We start from the raw sequence: 19,224 nt of genomic DNA, 5'->3' as shown, positions 1-19,224 counted from the left end.
CGTATTGCATTAAAAATATCATATATAGGGTGTTTAATTGAAAATACTTGGAAAACTAAATGTGCTGTGATGGTATTAATGAACTGTACCCCTAATACTTCTTCTTCTACTCTAGAAACCTTTATGCCCTTTGATTTGATAATTCTCCATTTATTGACCCGAATCTTAAATGTTGTGGTAGTATTCCACCCAATAACCTAACCTAACCAACAAAGCAAATGCGCTTGGTACTATTTGCCCAATAAAAACAGTTTGAGTAGTTAGTTACACCAAAAAGTTGATTTTCATTCAGGATTATAATAAATTATTGGAGTTACACTGAAAATTATTTCACCTTTACTCTTTAGGATGAAAAAATTTATTATTGCTGTTGTTGTTAATTGAAAAAACAGTTATAATGTCATGAAATGTAAAAAAAAAACAAATTTTGTTATAGATTATACTCAGGGTAACTTTATAACGCAACTTCAGGCTCTTATCGCATCCCTCCATCATACTTGCTCTTGTCGAAGACAATTTACAACTCGTTCTCCAGCTTCAGAGTCCGTATGAACTCTTTTATATGAGGTGGAGGAGATCACACTCTCTCTTCAACAAATTTCTTTTCGAAATCGTATTCTTCATGGTATTCTGTTCCATTAGATCCTTCCTGTTGTCTTGTGAGAAGATTTGGCATATTTTTTCTTAGATCCAGATTTTTCTTGGATCACAATACATTAACGTTCCAAGTGCTCAAGTCCTGAACTTGTTCTGCACGTCAATTCTCTTTCGGTTTCTTCCTTCTCTTGGAACCTTTTCTTGTAGGGACACTTTCCCATTTCACGGAAAGTTTCTTATGAACTCATTTCATCAAATCTACCATACAAACCATTTTGTGGAAGGAATTCAGTATTTAGGTGGTCTGTAGATTCTTCCTCTTCTGTCTCTTCCTCTTGCTGTTGATAACTTCCAAAGGATCTAGTCCTGGACACATCCGATTCTTCCTTTTCTGGTAGGTGCAGTATTCTATATTGCAGAAAGATTTCTGAGGTGTAGTTACAAGTTAATGATATGGGAGCTGAATGCTTCGATAGCAAATACCTTCCCATGGCAAGTAATTTACCTGCAAGGTGCTTGTACAGGAGCCTCGTCGTAGTGAGTCAGTCAGTACTAATTGGCTTTCATAGTGGTTTTAGAACAATCTGTATAAAATTTGATGTTTAGCATCATGTTGAAAACCTTTTCGATACCTATTTTTACTATTATATTATAATCTGAACTTGTATGTGTCACCAGTGCCCTAATTGGACACGTTTTCATAGCTCCAGTGATGCATATTATTAGCAAGGATTTGTACTTTATGTACTAGGATGCTACTCTGACTTACTTTGCTCAATATTTTATGGTGACAGTTTTTATTCCTTTACCAACATGTTTATTCCAGACAAGATTGTTGTGAAAGGTTATTCCCAGATATTTGACTTCAGATTTTCACTTTGTGGTAAATACATCTAGAGAATTCAAATACATAAGTTGATTTTCCTAGTAAATGAGATAACAATTGTCTTGGTTTGGTTTTTTTCAAGCCTCATTGGCTTTGTTAACGTGGGATAGGTTTCCAGTGGGACAGTAACTTACAAAAAAAACCAACTTCTGGTTACTACAATCACATTTCGTTCGATTTTCTTGTTTTCTAATGGATCTCATGGATAGATCTCGTACTCTAGATCCTTGTAAAGGTGTTCAAAATGTAAAACAAAGTTCCTTGAATATAACAAATTAATCCTGACTGAATGATTGCAATAGTTAATTTTTAAGGTGTAAAAAATATTGACGGTTAAGTTGTTGTCCATAGGTGATGGGAACTCAAAAAGTGCAAATGCAAAAAGTGGCTAGTAGTACGAGCGCAGTTGCTCAAACACAACAGCAGGGACAATGCGTCCAAGTATCTCAAGCTTTGATCGGTACTCAGCCCACTGCGCAAATTATCAATTCGATTCAAGTAAGCGTTTTATCAAAAAGAAAATTGTAGATTTTTTTTTGGTTGTAGTTAGAGCATCATCCATCGCCATGGTTTTTGTTTTGTTCATGTTTCGATAGTTTCTAATAGCGTCTTCGAAGTGTGATACCTAGAACTAGATATCAGAATTGTTCGTGGAAAATAAACACCCTGTACAATGAAGAACAAACCGTTTGAACCAATGTAGTGATTTGTGTGGACAGTAGATTTCTGTTTTCGCGGAATAAGCTATTTGGTTTGGTATTTCTCATAATTGGATATACTCTTATATTTTTGTCATTTTGACAGCTAAAAAGGGGTATATCATTTATATGTTGCTATAAAAATTTGAAAAAAATATTTAAATAAATTTGTTTAACTTGAAATTAGTGGAAACAACTCAAAATGTATTGGGAATCACTCAAAATAAGTTGGAATTACCCAAAATTATTTGAAAATACTAGAAATAAATAAAAAGTAACTCAAAATATCTCCAAATATATTGAAATAATTCAAAAACTTGAAAAAAAGAACTGAAAAACCTTTTGGAATAAATAAAAATTTCTTAAAACATCTGAGGAGTAATTTGAAAAATCTTTAAATTCATTATAATCACTGAAAAAAATTGAAATTGATTTTGATAACTCAAAATTACTTGAAATAACTGGAAACAACTAAAGTATAACCCAAAGTGTCTTCAAATATATTAAAAACTTTAAAAAAAAATTTAAAATAAATTGGATGAGTCCAAAATTACTGGAAGTTAGTAATAAATGACGCAAAGTCAATTGAAACATCAAAATTTATCAAAAACGTTCAAAAAATTCTGGAAAAGAAATTGGAATCACTCTAAGTAAGAAGGATAAACTAAGGAATAATTTGAAAAATTAGAATCACTTCAAAAAACATTGATATAACTGTAAAAAGCTAAAAAATAAGTAAACATATATTTAGAATATATTAGAATCACTCAAAACCTACCAAAAACAAATTTAAAATCAATATGACTAACTCAAAATTACTGAAACCAACTAAGAAATGACTTAAGTGTTTTTAATATATCAAAGTAACTTAAAAACCCCAAAAAATTTGAAAAATATTGGAATAACTCAAAATTACAGGAAATAACTGTAAACAACTAAAGAATACCAAATAATATATTAGAATTATTCAAAAAATCCAAAACGATAATTCAAAATCACTAGAAATAACTATAAATAATTCAAAATGTCTTTAAAAATATTAGAATCACTCAAAAAATCCAAAATAGTTGGTGATAATTCAAAGTTACTAGAAATAACTATAAATAAAACTCTAAAATCAGCTAGGGAAAAACTCAAAATGTCTTAGAGTATATTAGAATCACTCAACTAACCAAAATAATTGGTGATAACTCAAAATCGTTGGAAATAGCTATTAATAACTGAGAATTAACTCAAAATGTTTTTAAATATATTATAATTTCTCAAAACCTCTTCAATAAATATAAAATGTATTGGAGCAGGTCAAATTTATCTGAAAAAAAAAACTAAAAACAGTTAAGATATAACTCCAAATATCTTTAAATATATTAGAATCACTCAAAACAAATATTTTCCAAAAACCCATTTTTTGAGAATAAATTTGCAACAAACTGGCCTCCCAAATCACCAAATTCATCCCAAAATGATTTTTTCTTGTTTCTATGAACTAATTCAGCGGCAAATAATCCAATTTTGTGGTAGAATTACAGCTAAACAGTTGGGAGACATTACGCTTAACAAATTTGATCCCTTATCCCAATAAGACTTTGTTTAATATAGTTCGTCATCTCTACTTCAAATTATCGAGTTTATTTTTGAAATTTCTTCCCCCAAAACAACTTTTTTATGGCAAAAAATTATCTTAATTATTTGTTTCGAGTTTTGTCACAAATAACTCTTTAAATTCAATAAAAAGATTCATTTTTGTGGATTCATCCAGTTAAACATTTTTCCACGTATAATGTCGTATTGATGGTCATTATTAAATTTAATATTTGCAGTGCAGCTTCACCATCATATATAATAATCATTCAAATGCTTTGATCATTTTAATCATTTTAATTAAAATTTCGATATATATATGTTTTAAACTTGTCTATTTTTCCAGCAGAGCGGTCAACCGATGCAATTTGCAGCTCCGTGGCAATTCACAGCCGCAAATGGACTTCAACAAGTTTGGACTACGAACGGACTCCAATCTCAAGCTCTACAGATCGCTCCTAATCCAATTTTTATTAGAGGTACACAAGCTGATGGTACTCCGGGTGCCGGGATGTTCATACAGCAGAATCCTCAACCTGCCACTATTCAAACCCAACAAAATCGTAAGCATACTCCATTTTTTCATTTAATGTTATTAAAAATATTATTAATCATATCTTGCGTTTTTTTGGCTCTAAAAAATCAATCAATCGAAAGATTTTTTTTATATTTTGTTTTTATAGTGGATTTAAGGAAAAAAATATATTAGTTTCAAGGCTTTAATTAGTAATAACTTTTCTATAAGTAATGGAATGAACGATTTAAATATAAAATTCAAACAAAAATGTTTTTTTTTCATATTTTTACAATTTAAAATTAATAATCATCAAATTAATATAAAAAAAAATCTATATCTAGGTTAGAATTACAGGAAATGATTAAAAACAACTAAGGAATAGTTCAAAATGTCTATGAATATATTAGAATCACTCAAAACCCTCGATATTTTCCTAAACATATCTGCAAATGCTTCATAAATATCAAAAATTAAAGTTAGGTTAGTTTATAAGGTTTAAAACCATTTGAAATTTTGATACATTTTTCTAAGGCACCTTTACTTATTTTCCCTTCTGTCGTGTAGGACTTTTGATAAAAAAACTGATTTTCTCTAATATTCTAGTAGATTCTTGTCAAAACAATCTAGAACACTCTAGAATATTCGATAACTACATAGTCATATCGACAAAGGTCTTAATAAAAATGAAGAAGCAACAGTTATCAAATATTATAATTTTCAAATTGAAATTTTGAATTTTTCTTAATCGTTTATTACTTTCTTTTCCTTTTATACTCAATTTTATTTTTTCTGAATAATCTATCATTTTATTTTCTCTCCTGTCATACTCTTCTTTCAAAGACAATCCAATAGTCAATTCAATTGTCTTTTAAATATTCTGGTACTCTTTTATATCAGTCAAAACAATCTTGAACACTTCAGAATGTTCGATAATAACATGATCATATTGCAAAAAGTCTTAAAAATCAAGGATTAAAAGCTTTAAGATCTATTTAGAATATTAATATGGACAACAAACTTACCAGACATTTATCTTGTTGATTATGACACTTCAAACTTGGACAGAGGTGGTTCCGAAACCTAAATTATTCTCAAGATTATCAATTCTATCAAAAATTTGAAATTTAAATAGATAAAAAATGTGTTAATTAATTAAAACTGAAAGTTTAGTTATTTTTGTTCACATTGTTTATAATTCTGTACTCTTATCTGGTTTTTTTATTTTATTTCAGAGACTATAGCAACACAAGGAACCGTCCAACAAATATCTAAACCTAGACCTGCCAATGAGAACATTCAACCCAAACAACAAACAACTCGACCATTAAATATATTACCTTCCAATGCTGCTAATATAAGACCTGCAAGCTCAGTTTCTACACAGACTATTGGAGCTCAAACTCCAGTGAGTTTTAACTTAATCATAATTATATTAAAATTCATTATATATGGATAGTTATGGAAATTTGATATCTTTTACTCTCCTATAAACTGTTGAGTCGAAGTATATCATTAGATCAATAATTTCCTAGATAATATCCGATGGAGATCTCTGTGAAATAGTTGTAAGTTTAAACTATTTCTTCGTTCCCCTCCCGACATTTCGTTTGTTTAATGTATTTAAAATGTTGAAAATTTAATTACACCGCAAATCAAAATATTTTTTTGCTCCAATTTAAATTTTTCATCTAGGCTTCAATGGGGGGTAAACAAGTGGCTAAAATTCGCACAAAAGCTCCTCAAATTCGTACCTCTCCTGCACCAAAAGCCGATGCAGCAAATCAAACTCAAATTAAACCGTATTCTAATATCCAACAGCAGCAGCAACAACAACAGCAACATCATATCGTTGGAAATAAGTGAGTCTCGCTTGTTCTTCTAAATGCAGAAATAGTTTATCGATATTTTTAAAATTAAATTACATTTTCAGGATGTTAGTTATGAGTACGAATGGTATGACGATGACTCCCGGTTCTCCGATGACGGCTGAGAAGGCTCAGCAACTGGCCAACCAAAATAAAAACCAGCAACAGCAGTCGCAGAATAATCAGCAATCGACGCAACAGCAACAGGCTGTTATAATGCAACAGCAAATGCAACAACAAGCCATGCAACAATATCAACTTCAACAACAGAGTCAACAGAATCAACAACAACAAGGGCAGCAAACTCAACAACATATTCAACCGAAGCCTATGATGAGTAAGCAATTTAATTTTGTTGTAAATTTGAGAAAATGGGCTGGAAAAATTAAAAAAAAAAATAAATTTTAAAAACGGTTGAGAGTTTCTTATTTTAAATAAAGTCCAACTTCAACTTACTACTTTTATTTCCAACTACAGTGGGTTAATAGATACAGTGTAGCCACATAAGAGTGGACGCTATGTTTAACCCAAACTACGACACAAAATAAATGATTTTTTTAGTTAAAAATACTATTGAGCCCTTCAAAAGTTCTTGATTGAGTATTCAATAATAGAAATTAAGATTTTATAAGCGTTATTATGAAAAAAAAAACAAATGCTAAATCAGCCGTATTTGCGTTAAACATGGCGGTCACTCTCATGTGGCCACACTGTCTTTGTCAAGCCACTGTATTTCCAACTAACTTCATACGACATCTATCTTGTCAAAACAACTTTTTCTTCTTTTTTTTAAATAATTTTTTAATAAGGTCACTAAAACATTGTGTATTTTTCTAATTCATTTATTAACTCGCTTTCCCTCTCGTCACGTGTTACTCTTACAACCAATTCTGTCTTCAATATTTTAGTTCATTATTAAAACATAGTTAGAAGTGTCCTGAGAATTTCCGAACATTCGATACCTGATAATCATATAGGTAAAGGCATTAATTAAACGCATTTAAAATTATAACACGTTTTACTGAATCAACTTCTTAGGTGCACTGCTTTTACAACCGATTATTTCTCGAATATTCTCGTAGATTCCTAAAACGTAGTCAGAACAATCTAGAATATTCGGTAACTACACAAACATATTGGCAAAAGTCTTAATACAAATCAACGATTTATAAAAATAATTTACTTTAAATTTTGACGTTTAATTCAATTATTTACCACTGTCTTTTCCTTTTTATCACATTTTCTGCTTTTATAGTCAATCTGATTTTTTCTTGAAACAGTTTGGAACGTTTAAAACACTTCAAAATATTCGGTTTATAACTTTTTATAATGTTTATAATTTTTTATTGAGGATTTTGACGTTTTTCTAAATAATCTGTCACTTTATTTGCTCTCCTGTTATATTCAGCTTTCATAATCAATCTAAAAGTCTTTCAAATGTTCTGGTACTTCCTTAAATCGGCCAGAACAATCTGGAACATTTCAAAATGTTCGATAACTTGGTAATTACATAGATAGTATCCTTAAAACAAATTGGGACCAATAAAAATCAAAATGTTAAACTTTTTACTAAAGATTTTGACGTTTCTTTAAAATTAATTCATCAGTCATCTTATTTCCTTTTCTTTTTATATCAGATTTCCTCGAACACAGAATATTCATTAACTGCTTACTTATAAAGGTGAAGATCGAGCTATAGGAAAAAGAAGAATAATCTAACGGATCAAACAATACAAACTAACCTCATTACAATGTTTTAAAAAAATTATTTGTCATTATAATATAATAATTTGAACTCGATAAAAATTTTTTGCTGCAAACAAAACGACTTGATAACCCTTGTATTTACAAAAATCGATTTTGATTATTCGTTTATACCCTATAGTGACCTTATCCAGATCTAGATTTACGCCTTATATCATCTAATCTATCCAGATCTATTTTGGTTACCACCAGTCTCCCCACATCGTTCCAGTGCTTGATAGTTTAACCCAAAATACCCAAGTAACCATTTTATATATGTATACTTACCCTCCAAAGCTACTCAGTCAAATAGGTTAAGTTAAATGATGACATGAATTTAATGTCTTTTAAAAACTTTTGACAGATATTTACAAATAATATGGTTCTCAATTCATCCCTTTGAAGAGTATCCTTATTTTTGGACGTCGCATCAGCTCCAGAAATTGATGTACATAGTTTTTTTTTCTTTCTACCTTGCATATTTCAATAAATGATATAATAACTTCTCATATCCAATAATTGAAAAACAGTTAACTTTAGTGAGAAATATATTTTTTTTTTAGTCCAAACGATACCAACGATTCCCTCCCAACAGCTCCAGATGGCTGGAGATAGACCAATAATGCCCGTTGTTTCCATGTCACAAGCGAATGCTCAACAAGTTCAACAAATGCAGCAGCAGAACATCGGAACGTTACAACAGGGGCTTCCCTTACAGTCGAATCTAGCCGTTACCCAACAGCCCATGCAAATGAATATGCAACAGTTGCAACAGGTGATTTACTCCATAATTTTAACAGTTTTTTAATAATTGAATAATAATTATCTTCTATCCTAATTTGATCTAACTCTAAACTTGAAAATAGATCACCATCTTCATCTTCTTAACTGATTGGTTTCTTTGAGAAGTTGGACATTGTCCAATATTTCCGTATCTGCCCTTTCAAAGATCATAATAAAAAATTAGTTACTTTAGCTCTAAATAGGTTAGGTTTACTTTAGATTCAACTAAGTTAGGTTTACTTAGGATCATACTAAAAACACATTAACTTGGCGTTTTTGGGATCGTATATTCCATTTATTTAGGGATACTCCTGGTTTTAGCAATAATTGGTTGGCTTCCGGTTCGACTTTTTGAACTGGATTTATTTAATTAAATTAAAAGTTTCATTTTGGGAATCCTAGTTTTAGATGAAGGGGTATTTGGCTGGAAATGGAAAAGATTTCCAGTAAAGAAAAAGTCAAAAAGAATTATTGTTTGCGTTTTTTCTTATATCCGTTGCTTTTAATAACTCAAAAAGAATCAAACATGCTTTCTTTAATTTGAAAATTATTTTTGATTCTTTTGTGAGAATAAAAAACAAAATTTTAATTGTTTTAGAACAACCAGAAATTATATTTTTATCAAAATTGATTATTAATTCCTATAAAAAAACAAAAAATATTTTCCTATTCGAAACGCATCAATTAAAAACGATTTAAAAAAATTCCGTTTTCAAAAAATTTCCACTGATTAACTTTAGTCCTAATAGATGGCTTTCCAATTTTTTCTATAACTGGTAGTAACAATTATTGTCACTGTACAGTCGACAAAATGACAATCTTGAGCTTTCGCTCTACACCAGCCCCTCTAGTAGCAATATCTCCAATATAGTAATCTGTCACTTGTCATTTGTATAATCTACGTATTATCGTAAAACCCTCGTATAAAAAACGTTATCGTACTCCCCTGTTTTTTATTGGTTATTTTAATAATAATATCTTCTTTGAAATCAAAGCTATTCATAGGCATATTTAGTTTTTTTTTTAATCTTTATGCTCGTTAGTCATATTCTTATCAAATATTAAATAACAAGGTTATAGTTTATTGTTTCACTTTAAGTGCCGAGAACGTCAGGAAGTAGTGTTGTTTATTTATAATCGTTTCTTTGATAATAACAAACTTGAATCTTAAATTATTGAATATGATTTTGTAGGAAATTAAACTTATAATAATTTTAATATAAACAAAATCATTTTTAAGCAATGGAGTTTTCAATTCCAAGGTTAGTATTTATAATCACAAATTGAATAATTTATTTATCCACGGTTTTTAAAAAGTAAATCCTAACCTAACCAAGTCTTAACGAAACCTTACTTAACCTAACCTAACATACTAAAATTTTAATGAAATCGGAAAGTTAGGTTAGGTTAGAATCCCTTCAGGTACTTTTTCTCGTTTGAAGAATCAAAAGGGATGAGGGGTGGTTGTGTTTTTTCAGACCGATTTTTTCCACTGTCCTATTCTGTTCTTCTTTCATTTCTTTCAACGATTAATTTAGTTATTAAAATCACTGAAAAATTATTACAATTATTTGATTGGTCAAACTAGAAAAAGTACCTGAAGGGATCTCAGCCTAACCAAATCTTGACCCAACGTAACATACGAAAATTCTAACGAAAGTATAGGTTAGAATCACTTCAGGTACTTTTTCTCATTTGAAGTATCAAAAAGGGTTGCGGGGTGTGTGTGTGTGTGTGTGTTAAAACTTCAACTACAAACGGAAAAAAGTTCCTGAAGGGATGGTTTCCGTGCTCTATTTATATATTGGTGTTTACCGTAATTTTCTCTACAATATACTGAACTTTTAATGGAATTGAAGGGATGTAACTTGATCTATATAATTACTATATATATAATTATTAATCGTTTATTATTGTAGTTACAACAAATGGCACCACCGGGTACGATAATCGGTCAAATTCAGACAAGTCCTGCTCAACAATCGTCGATTCCGCAGGTATCGTCGAGTCCTGTGCAAATTCAGCAATTGCATCCCACAGCTACACAGCAAATCGCTATTACACAACCTCAGCAGGTTCACCTACCTCCCGCTGTAAGTGTACAGAAAGAAGTCCCATCCGAATCCAACTCTAGCGACAACAACGCCGTTCAGAATAGTAATTTATCAACAGATGCAAAGGAAAACACAGTTGATGGTAAGTTAATATTAATGCGAATGAAAATGAAAAATATAGTTGCATCCGAGACCATTTATGTAATGTCGTATCTTGTTTTCGTGTAAGTAGATTGTAATGATACTCACATTTTAAATTTTTATTATAATAAAACGACAAATAATAAAAAGATACAATAAATTCTGATACATTTTAACTTATTAGCGTGTTATATGTTGATGTTGGGTGGATACTTTACTCTTGTTACTCTCCGGCGTACAATTTTTGCCAAAATTTATCTGTACTAAACATATTTCATATAGGAAACATTTTTATATACAAACAAGAAAATCTGGCATCAATGTTGATTAATTAGAATGTTTACATGGCCCTAGATTTTACTGGTGACACCAGGAAGATTTATTTTCAAAATAAGAATGAGCTTGTAGGTTTATTTATCATACCAATTTCTTTATGTTAATAAAATTTTTTTCTAGTCTCGAATTACAGTTTCCGTTAGTTTTTCTCTACATTATATTTCGTTTATTCTACCCTTTTTTCTCTGCTCTATTTGTTCTAGAACCTTTCTTTTAGATCTTGTAGTTTTACTTAAGCAATAAAAAAATAAATTTTTTATTACAGACCTGAAATTGAATAATTATTGATTAAAATGATGGAACTTAATCTACTTACCTCCTATGTAATTTACACTAATAAATCTAGTTTGTTTATTTACTAGTATTTTTATGTTTAACACGTACCTGACTCAAAACCAATTTTTTTATATTTTCCGAAATGACTAGTTGGCGAATTTGTCAAAAAAAAAAAATATAATCGCGTCAATTGAAATTGGATTTTTTCGTGATTGTTTCCTTTTTAAAGTGTTGTATTAGAGGCGACGAAATTTTGTTGAATATACGTATTTACATTATTGCTATCATGAAGATTATTTTATTTCTGCCTACAGGTCTGTATTTTTGTGTTACTAATTTTTTTTCTTCATTTTTTAATATAGTTTGAAATCATAATTGTCTTACCTAACCTCACAATAACTGCACTGACATTAGGTTCGTTCCAACCTGCTAGTCTCACCCGTTTTGGAACGGTTATTGGAACCGTTTGAATGATATTTTCTGCGCAATCTCGGGTTGTACGCGGCTCTTGTAACAGTACTTGCCATCGATGAAGTATCGAAAAGAACGTTCCAGTGACATTACTGTCAATGTCAATTGTCAAAATAAATAATATGTTTAAATTTCCCGAACGCTTTTCTGATGTGTGTTCTAAATATGAAGAATTTTGTAAAATTCAATGCTCAACAGCAAATTATCGTTTGTGTGGAAATCGTCTGTAGCAGAACTTGTTATCGTCCAAGTATTGAAAAGAACATTCCGGAAACGGTTCACAAATGATACCTAAGTCAGTTCGAAGCACAAAACAGAATTGTTCGTATAACGGCAAGAACACGTAATCTCCATTGCGCAGAATCGTCATCGTATCAAGGACGGTTTTTTTGATGACCAAGGTCGATAATTTTTGAAACAAAAAAAAATAATAGTAGGATGGAACCTACTGGAAAAGGAGGAGATTATAATAAAATTGAAGGGAGAAATGATTTACGGACGATGTGAGGCCGGGAAGGGAAAGCGAGTGAGTTTTTAAGGGTAAAAAACGGTTTATCTCGATTTCCGGCAAAACTACAAGTCCTATGGAAAAAGTCGAATAGCTTTTATGAAAGTCAATAATTCTCTTTGTTTTTCGAACTATATTATGATAAAAATAAATAAATAAACAATTTTTATATTCCAGCTACTTCTACACAACCGGAAACGAAAGAATCTCCCCAAATCGCCGAAACTAAACCAATACAAAACGGCGTGGAACCCTCCGTAGTTCAACCGACGCCTATCCCGGGTACGGTACCATCATCTCAACCGACAACTCAATCGGATAACATTCCCGTCGCTGTTACGGCCGAAGAAGTTAAAGAAAGGTGTCCGCCGAAAGCGATGGTCAAACCCCAAGTGCTTACGCACGTTATCGAAGATTTCGTTATACAAGAATCGTCGGAACCGTTTCCGGTTATCAGAAGTAGTCTCATCGGTGATATTAAACCGACACAATCTTCCAATGATAAAGAAACAGACGAACCGCCAAGTGAGTATGTCATTGAAAGACATGTTTGAGATGAGTAATTTTAATTTCTTCTGGTTAAGGTTAAGATAACTGTCAAACATTTAGGTTTTTCTCTTCTTCTGACATTCACTAATGGGAGTGATGTCGTAAAAATTATTTATTATTAAGTTTTTGGGGTATAACATGATCCCCTTCAAAGTAATTTCCTTCCACACTAATATTTTCCTCGTCATAGTTGACTGAATGTCTTTAATCGATTCAAAATTTACGACGTTTTTGATTTTGGGGTAAAGAAAGAAATTTTAAAGCGATAAATCCGGCGAATGGGGTGGCTGTGATACTACTAGAATCTTTCTAGAAGCTAAAAACTTCGTCATTCTGAAGGCGCAACGACAAGATTTATTGTGATGCACCAACCAATTATTACGAAGCTGGGACGCACTCTATTAGCCCTTTTTCGATGTATATCATACAATACTTCGCGATATAATATTTGTTTCACGATGGAACGAACTCACGATGGACCACCCCACGGTTATCAAAGAAGCAGATGAGTTTCATTTTAATTTTCGACTTGTTTGCGCCACATTTTTTTAGTTTTGGATCATTTGGTGTTTGCAACTGTTACTAATACTTGATTCACGATGGAACTAACTTCTTATGGACCACCACACGGCTTAAAAAGAAGAAGATGAGTTTCGTTTTAATTTTCGACTTGTTCGTGCCACAATTTGTTACAACGAACACTTTATGGACCATTCGAAGAAACAGAAGGGTTCCGTTTTCACTTTTGACTTGCTTGCGCCACATTTTTTTGATCTTGGATCACTTTCTGACTGTTCCAAACAATTTTAGCTCTATTAAAAAGTTTTTTGGCTCCTGTATTGCACTAGGTACTTTTAGTTTGTTTGCTATCATTCTAACCGATGATTTTGGTCGGATTAGGGCACTTACAAGCCGCGCGTTTGTGTTTGATCGGTTTCCTTCCTCTTGAATCGTCTTCTACGCTTTCATCGTTTTCCTTGAACGTTTCATAACAACGTGCATAGCCGATAAAACCATCACCAAACATTTTTAATACTTCACCGCTACCAAGTTGGAATTTATGGAACCCTTGGTAAACACACTAGCTTTACAGTTACACCGTCTGATGCTCATTTCGATAACCAAGTTATCGTCTTCGGGGACTGAAGGTAAACTCAGTTTACTCTCTGAAGACGATAACTTTGCTACCGAAACGAGTGTCAGCAGTGTAATTGTGAATGTTGGCGTAGAGTAAACAGTGTTTTTGATTTGATTTGATCGCTACGTGTTGCACGAAATTCACACACAAATAGACAGAGCAATGTTGCCACATTATGCTGTAGAATTTTCGTCGTTCCTGGATTACCACAAGCTCGAACTAAAAAATCAAACGGAACGTTAAAACTGAGACATCCTTTATATCTGATCGGTAATCCGCGTCATTCGTAAACACAAACAGTAGTTCAAATATTTAATATACTCGTCATGACCTTCCCGATATCGATTTTCGTATTTTAACGTATTTATTTTATTCCTCATTAGGAAAGAAAAGAGCTTCGTCTCCATTTAATGTTAGTTCGGGAGGAAAAGGCGATATGGCTAAATGCGAAGCATGCGGTATCGTCGATCTCAAGGCCAAGTTCAAAAAGAATAAGAGATTTTGCTCCGTCGCTTGTTCCAAAAGGTAGGATTTCATTTATTCTTTCTTATTTTTTATTATTTATTCCGATACAATATTTTCGACAATCAGATGTTTTATTTACAAAAAAAAAAAATTCGAAACCGATTTGAAAATGTTTTGTTAATGTCTGTAGTCGTTTCCTAGGTGGCGCACTTTATTACTCACTCACTGTATACTCAATTTAGACTTTAATTCGTTAATTTAAAGTTAGGTTAGGTTTAACTGAAAATAACACTTTTATATTCAAGCCTACAATGTTCATCATCAGTCAAATCTATGTGCAAATTCTTCCCTTACATCGATCAGTATCTTGCTACTCCTATATTTTATAGGTAGGAGGTACATAGAAACGATCTTTTATTAACCTCCAAAGAAAAAAAACCATGAAAAATAAGCTATTAGACCTTTTTGGGGTCAATCCAGTGACGTAAAACCATATTTAGATAAGCCAGTGAAGTTGTGTATCGTTTAACTGATAACTGAAGCTCTTCGGTTCATCTTCTTTTAACTAAAGAAAGAACCATAGCCATAGAATATCAAAACAACTACCAATTATAGTTGCTTTACCAAAACAGAAAGGTTCATGTACTTTACGATGGGTTATGGCTCAAAAAACGTTCAATTTTTGGCAGATTCCTCATATCTTCAAAGTAGGAATATCACCTGTCCACTAAAGTGGATTATTGAACCATGGTCTATAGATTTTAGAGTCTTTGCAAACGATAAGGACCTAGTAGACGTCACTATACAACTCTCCAAACAATAATTACAGGAACTGCTAATTCAAGAAAGGATTTCTTTGGAGACAAGATTCTTGTACAAACTCAATGGTTTTTTGGTCCTCATCTTTCCTTTACAACTTCATTATGCCATCTCTGGACGTTATTATCACCTGGTGATTCAGTGAATGATAGTTTGTTTATATATCTTGGTCTGTAGATTATGGAGCCTTCTCAAACGATAAGGATATAGTTGTAGACCTCACTATACAACTCTTCAAAGAAAAGGATACCTTCCGATACAAGTTCCTTGTATAAACTCAATGGTTTTTTGGTCTTCACATCCTTTTCCCTTTAGGTTATTAACACTTGGAAGTCATAACCTAACTTTGTACAGTTACTACATATTCTGTTTTTACAGAATTACAATAATTTATTTTATTAAATTTAAAGTAATAAAAATATTATTAAATAATAATTAAATTTTCCACGTTGAGTTGAGTCAATTTGTTTCGTCGGTGTCCTGTAATCTGGTGTCGTCGTCGATAGGGAATAATGCAGTTCTTCTTCTTGTCCATTCAATACTCCTTCAAAGTATTGAGTCTTTTTTTTTCATGTGGATCTACTAAAAGCCTTCCCTCTTACCTATTAATTGAAACTTATGATACAAAACTTAAATGATCCAGAAATTTAAACCGTTTTTATATATGTATTTCAGTGGGAAGTATAAAGGCGACGATAAAAAGAAATGGGATAAAGATGGTATGGAAGTTGATACGGAATCTGGAGCTTCAGGTGCTGAAAGTAGTCTCAGTCCCTCAGCCGTTGAAGATGAAACACCGAAAGTGGATCCCATCAGATGGACTGTAAGTATTTTTTTCTTCACCTATTTTTGTCATCAACAAAATTTGATAAAAACCATTGTAAAGGTATATCTAGAACAGTTGGCTTAGGTATAATTTTTTTACAGAATTTAAGAAGGAAAATGAAGATTTGTTCACAAGATTATTTATTCAAAATTAATGTTTTTAACGTTTTTCTGTCAATTTATTTCCCCCCAATGTTTTTTTTTCCAATATTCCTCAAATATAGTCCAGGATATATGATATAGGTGAAGGACAAGTTATAGGGCGGAAGCAATATAACCTAACTTATATAGAATCGTTTTTATGTCTTTTTTTTTTATTTTTTAGGTTCAAGAAGTTTTCGAATTCATTAAAAACCTTCCCGGTTGTTCCGATTACGCCGAAGACTTTTTAAGAGAAGAAATCGACGGTCAGGCTCTCATGCTCCTTAAAGAAGACCATCTGATGACGGCGATGGCCATGAAACTTGGACCGGCTCTTAAACTCGTCGCGAAAATCGACGATATGAGAATCGATAAGGAGCCGCCTAAACAAACGTAAATTTCGTTGGAAAATATTTATAGAGTTGTTGAATAGTTTAAGCGATCGGATAATGTTTCCGTACTTTCATTTGTATCCATGAGTTACTAGACACCTTAAAAATATTCCGACCAAATATAAATTTTAGTATTTTTTATTTTTCTCTCAGTCTAATAGAAAAAAAGTCATACCTCGTAATTACTTGGTTGTATAGGAAAATGTTCTTGAAGGATTTTGTAGGAAATTTGATGCTTTACAAAAAAGGAATCTTATATTTTTTTCCTAAACCTCACCGTTTGAATGATATTAAAGATTTAAGTTTGTTATTTTGAGACAAATTCCATTTTTGTTTATGAATTTTAAAATTTGATGATAAATGACGTACAACAAAATACGAAATATGAATTTTTATAGGAATTTGACTGCTCTATAAGAATGGCATCCTATGATTTGGTGATTAAATTAAGCGTTCAAAAGATATTCATCATCAAACTTTCATGTATGCTGATTTTAAAAATTTCTTATTACATCATCGAGAAATTGTAATTTATTGCCACTTTTGGCAATGTTTTGGCAGCCTATCTCACAAGAAGCATCAATTACCACGTTCAGATATTAAATGAAAAATTGGGATGCCATGATGTACCTTCCAACTTGTAATTTTTTCATTTCTATTTAATTCCTGTTTGTTATTACCAGTACCTATGTTTTGGATCCTATTGGTCTTGTATTGAGTCCATACACCCATCCAAAATGAAATTCATCTCCTCCAGGTGCTTCTTCTGCCCCTTCTGATGATGTTTTAACTGTCCATCTCGTCAGATAGTCCACAAAAGATATAATAGATCTCGAAGTAACCTTCAAGTGACTTTATATTCCATACTAAAGGATTCTGATGAAGAAGTAACTAGCTATTATACTACGTATCCTGGCATAATTAGGTGCTTCTTCTGTCATTGTTAATTCCAGCAGGCCATCTTAGATGATGTTACTCAAAAGAGGATCCAGCACTGGGCCTTCAAGTGTCACTCTAGTGATTTTTTATTCGATCCTGGCACATTTAGGTGCTTCCTTTGTCAATGTTAATAGAGGCTGAGGTCGCCTTCCAGCTTATTTGGAATTTAATCAAATCTCAAAATCAGTACTCATGGAAATGTGATGATGAATATGGTGCCTAGCAGCCCGTGTCACTTGTTAGAAAATAATTGGTTTTTTTGGGCCACTCTATTGTATTTTATCATTAAATCCGGTTTGATTAGTGTATTTGGGGAGTGTTATAACCATCGGAGCTAGAATTTATGATGAAGTTCTTTCTTCTCATATGTTTTGAGCTACTTGTTTTTTTTTTGGTACAATCTGTATGAGGATATTATATAAATTGAGCTTTGTGTGTGTTTTAAGTACACAATTGTGTATTGGAAATATTGTCCGGTCTTCTTTTTCGCAAAGTGGAGCGTTTTAAGTTTTTATTATTTTGATTTTTATTGTAAATAATTTAATTTATCGATTATTTCGTAAAGACTGCTGATGAGGATCTATTATATTAACATTATAAACAAAAAGAAATTTTGTTATAGAAAGATTTAGTTTAAATAAGGACTGTAATTAACTATTCGATTTTTTTAAAATAATAATCGCGCGTTCTTCATTATGTTAATATAAGTCATGTAAATATTTGTACATTTGGCATTTTATATTAAAATGGTTACACTAGTAGTTTTAACATTGTACAGAAAAAACAAAAAAGTATATTAAGTTTATATTAGCAAATATCTTTGATGTGATCAAAGTAATAGGAATTTTTTTTTCGGTAAAAAGAAGGGAAACCTGTTATTTTCCCAAAATTGGATACTATATTTATTTAATCGTGCAATGTTCTCTTTTCCAAATTCGTGTAAGGTTATAATATGGATTAATTTGATATTTGTTACTATACTGCCACTAATGATAATAAATTTGTAATTTGTATTGTTGTTTTATCATTTTATCAACAACCTCAATATAAGCAGCGCAAATATACTCTTGGAAAGGAACCAATACGGTTTCCAGAGACTCCACTTCGACTTCTATGCCATTGACTTCAACACAACTTGGAAGCGATCTCGGGAAGTAATGTCTCATGGTGACATTTGATCTAGAGAACTCCTTCAATGGATCGAGATAACACTACATTATAGATGCTCTTTCTACTGTATCAACAGAATCCTCCACCATATAGGAAAAAATCTCGGGATGTATGATAGTGATTTTTATTCTTCTTCAACGCAACCAGAGAAGTCTGGCATGATACTTACTTTATCAACAGAATTGTCCAGTTTTATCCAGAGAACAACTTCATGGCGTTCAAAATCACTGGAGTGGCACTTGAAGGCTCAGTGCTGGATCCTCTTTCAAGTAACATCATCTAAGTTGGCCTACTGGAACTAACATTACAAGAAGAAGCATCTGATTGCAC

General features: G+C 31.7%; 1 protein-coding gene and 1 long non-coding RNA gene across 11 annotated transcripts in view; one reads left to right on the top strand and one right to left on the bottom strand.

The window, feature by feature from the left end:
- LOC130891816 (polyhomeotic-like protein 1) overlaps positions 1–18,731 on the top strand; it is a 239,321-nt gene extending 220,590 nt beyond the window's left edge. For 4 of the 10 annotated variants that reach the window (XM_057796823.1, XM_057796824.1, XM_057796817.1 and 1 more), the window contains 11 exons: positions 1,835–1,981; positions 4,109–4,325; positions 5,512–5,684; positions 5,972–6,138; positions 6,210–6,481; positions 8,451–8,662; positions 10,590–10,866; positions 12,634–12,981; positions 14,527–14,668; positions 16,103–16,250; positions 16,578–18,731. In XM_057796823.1, the coding sequence (XP_057652806.1) occupies positions 1,835–1,981; positions 4,109–4,325; positions 5,512–5,684; positions 5,972–6,138; positions 6,210–6,481; positions 8,451–8,662; positions 10,590–10,866; positions 12,634–12,981; positions 14,527–14,668; positions 16,103–16,250; positions 16,578–16,790 (2,316 nt within the window). In that variant the 3' untranslated portion in view covers positions 16,791–18,731. The remainder of the gene's footprint in view (positions 1–1,834; positions 1,982–4,108; positions 4,326–5,511; positions 5,685–5,971; positions 6,139–6,209; positions 6,482–8,450; positions 8,663–10,589; positions 10,867–12,633; positions 12,982–14,526; positions 14,669–16,102; positions 16,251–16,577) is intronic. The other 6 variants (XM_057796818.1, XM_057796816.1, XM_057796822.1 and 3 more) reach the window with 3 other exon arrangements.
- Positions 6,919–7,679, bottom strand: LOC130891818 (uncharacterized). Its single transcript, XR_009058954.1, has 2 exons — positions 7,360–7,679; positions 6,919–7,230 (listed from the first exon to the last, which is right to left on the bottom strand). It is a non-coding gene; the product is annotated as an uncharacterized LOC130891818 (long non-coding RNA).
- Positions 18,732–19,224: the final 493 nt, after the last annotated feature.

The sequence above is a fragment of the Diorhabda carinulata genome, chromosome 3, assembly GCF_026250575.1.
Source record: "Diorhabda carinulata isolate Delta chromosome 3, icDioCari1.1, whole genome shotgun sequence".
Lineage (NCBI taxonomy): Eukaryota > Metazoa > Arthropoda > Insecta > Coleoptera > Chrysomelidae > Diorhabda > Diorhabda carinulata.
This window is presented reverse-complemented; position numbering and strand designations above follow the sequence as displayed.